The following is a 2,436-nucleotide window of genomic DNA, read 5'->3' as shown; positions in this document are numbered from 1 at the left end:
CTAAGCCGCCGCTATCGCTGCTGCTGCTGCTGCTGTTGCTGCTGCTGCTGCTGCTGCTGCTGCTGCTACTCCTTGGAGACCTCCTCGAAGTTTTGAACCAAGTCCGGCACTTCATCATCGTTGTCTCCATCCTTATCTTTGTTTTCATTTGCAGTTTGCTGCTGCAGTCGTTTGATAAGCTCTGGGGCGAGTGCTGCTGCTTCTCTTGCTGCAGCAGCACGAGCAGATAGGATCCCCAGTGTATTCTCTCTATCTTCTGCTGTCCCAGTTAAAATATACATATTTGCTGCTGGTGCTGCCTGCACTTTAGGATTCTTAAAGAAGAGAGCTCTACCGTTGTTCTGCAGCAAATGTACTTCTTCTACTCCGAAGATTGAAGCAGCACCTAACTTCTTTGCTGTCTGCTGCAGCTTCTTCTCATCCCCTACACCTCCTGCTGCTCTATGTACCTTTGCTGCTTTTCTTCTTGCTGTCCCTTTACCCCCTAGCTGCTGAGCACCAAGTTTCTCTCGCAGCCTTGCTCTAGCAGCTAGAACAGCGGGGCTTATCTCCTCGTCCATCGTCAGCATTGCTGCAGCAGCAGCAGCAGCAGCAGCAGCAGCTAAAGAGAAACTAGAAGAGCCTGCAGCTAGAAGAATTAACGGAATGTAACAGAAAAACCAGCAGCTGAAGCTGCTAGTGCTGCAGCAGCTGAAGCAGCAGCAGCAGCAGCAGAAGCAGCAGCAACGCCCGGTAGCAGCAGCGGGAGCAGCAGCAAAAAGAAATAAGATATTGATGGAGAGATAAACAGACAGGTAAATAAGAAAAACAAACAAAAACAGAAGGTGCTGTTGCTGCAGCGAAAGATGCAGCAGCAAACAAAGGATACTGCAGCAACCAGCAGTAGCAGCAGCAGCAGCAGCAGCGAGGCAGAGACACGCAGCAAGCTGCAGCAGAAAAGAGTATTCACCTAAATAGACAAAACAAACAAACAAACAAAAACCCCTAAACCAGCAAACAACACACCATCTGTACATACACCCCAAGGCCGTTCAACTCGCTGCTGCTGCAGCCAGCATCAACGTGGGGCAACCAAACCGTGGCTGCTGCAGCTGCTGCTGCAGCTGCTGCTGATGCTGCTGCTGCTGCAGTGCTAGAGCTTCACCAAAGAAGAATAAACCTATTATTAAATATATTTTGCTTTATTTTTATTTTTATTTTTCAATTAATAATTATAAAAAACATATTTACCCCCTTCATAGCAAACACTCGGCTGCTGCTCACGCCCCACACGCAGCAGCAGCAGCAGCAGCAGCAGCAGCAGCAGCAGCAGCGGGTTGTTTTGGTGGTGCTGCTGCAGCAGATTAATGCAGCAGCTGCAAATAAATAAATAATATATTAATTGAGTAGTCAGTTGAATATAAATAAAAAAGTAAAAGACGTAACGCAACAAACAAAGACAGAAAAATATATTTTTTTATGCATTTCTCTGCTGTACCCACTTTGCTGTCTAATTAATTAATAGGTGTATTTATTTATTTGTTTATATCTTCTATTTATTTATTTGTTTACTTATTTATTTATTTAATCAATTGTTTGTTTCTTTGTTTGTTTGCTTGCTTGCTTGTTTGTTTGTTTGTTTGTTTGTTTGTGTGCTGTCTTCTTTGTTTATTTATAAATATATTTTATTTATTTATTTTATTTGTTTGTTTGTTTGTTTATTTGTTATTATTTCTTAAATTTATTTGTTTATTTGTTTGTATCCCGCTCGGCTGTCTCCTCGGCTTAGCTTTCACTTGCTTTCGCATGCATCTTTATTGTTATTAGTATTGTTCTTCTTAATATTATTAATATTATTATTATTATTATTAATATTATTATTATCAGCATCTCTATCAGTATTATTATTATTATTAATATTATTGGTAGTAATATCATTAATAGATTTGTGCATTTATATACATTTACGTATATAAATACATACATAAATATATATATATATATATATAATATACATATATATACATATATCTATATGTACGTATACTTATGTGCATGTATATATATATATATGCACACACATATACATGTATACGTATATATATATATATATAATATACGCCTATCTATACGCGAATATATGTATACATATGCATATACATATGCATATGTTTATATATGCATATATATAAACATATATATTTACATGTGTATATATAGATATATATATGTATATATATATTTATATATTGTAATAAATATCTGCTGCAGTCGGTGGTGCGAAGAGCGGTGTTAACACGCGAGCGAAAAACAGCAGAGGACAAAACACAAAAAAAATTAAATTAAAATTAAATTAAAATTAATAAATTAAATTATTTAAATTAAATATAACTCAAATTGTATTAAAAATACCCCAACATATATATGTATATACATATATATATATATATACATATA

The 2,436-nt window shown here is 36.6% G+C and overlaps 1 protein-coding gene across 1 annotated transcript; it reads right to left on the bottom strand.

Annotated features, from left to right (window-relative positions):
• Positions 1 to 65: 65 nt before the first annotated feature.
• EAH_00061190 (NAC domain containing protein, putative) lies at positions 66 to 560 on the bottom strand (the record flags this gene model as incomplete). The annotated part of the gene is made up of 1 exon (XM_013397026.1): positions 66 to 560. The coding sequence occupies one exon, from the start codon at positions 558 to 560 to the stop codon at positions 66 to 68; it is 495 nt and encodes a 164-aa protein (XP_013252480.1).
• Positions 561 to 2,436: the final 1,876 nt, after the last annotated feature.

The sequence above is a fragment of the Eimeria acervulina genome, genomic scaffold (genome assembly GCF_000499425.1).
Source record: "Eimeria acervulina Houghton genomic scaffold, Eah_scaff1570, whole genome shotgun sequence".
Taxonomy (NCBI): Eukaryota; Apicomplexa; class Conoidasida; order Eucoccidiorida; family Eimeriidae; genus Eimeria; species Eimeria acervulina.
The sequence above is the reverse complement of the archived record's forward strand: the minus strand, read 5'-3'. Positions and strand labels throughout refer to the sequence as shown.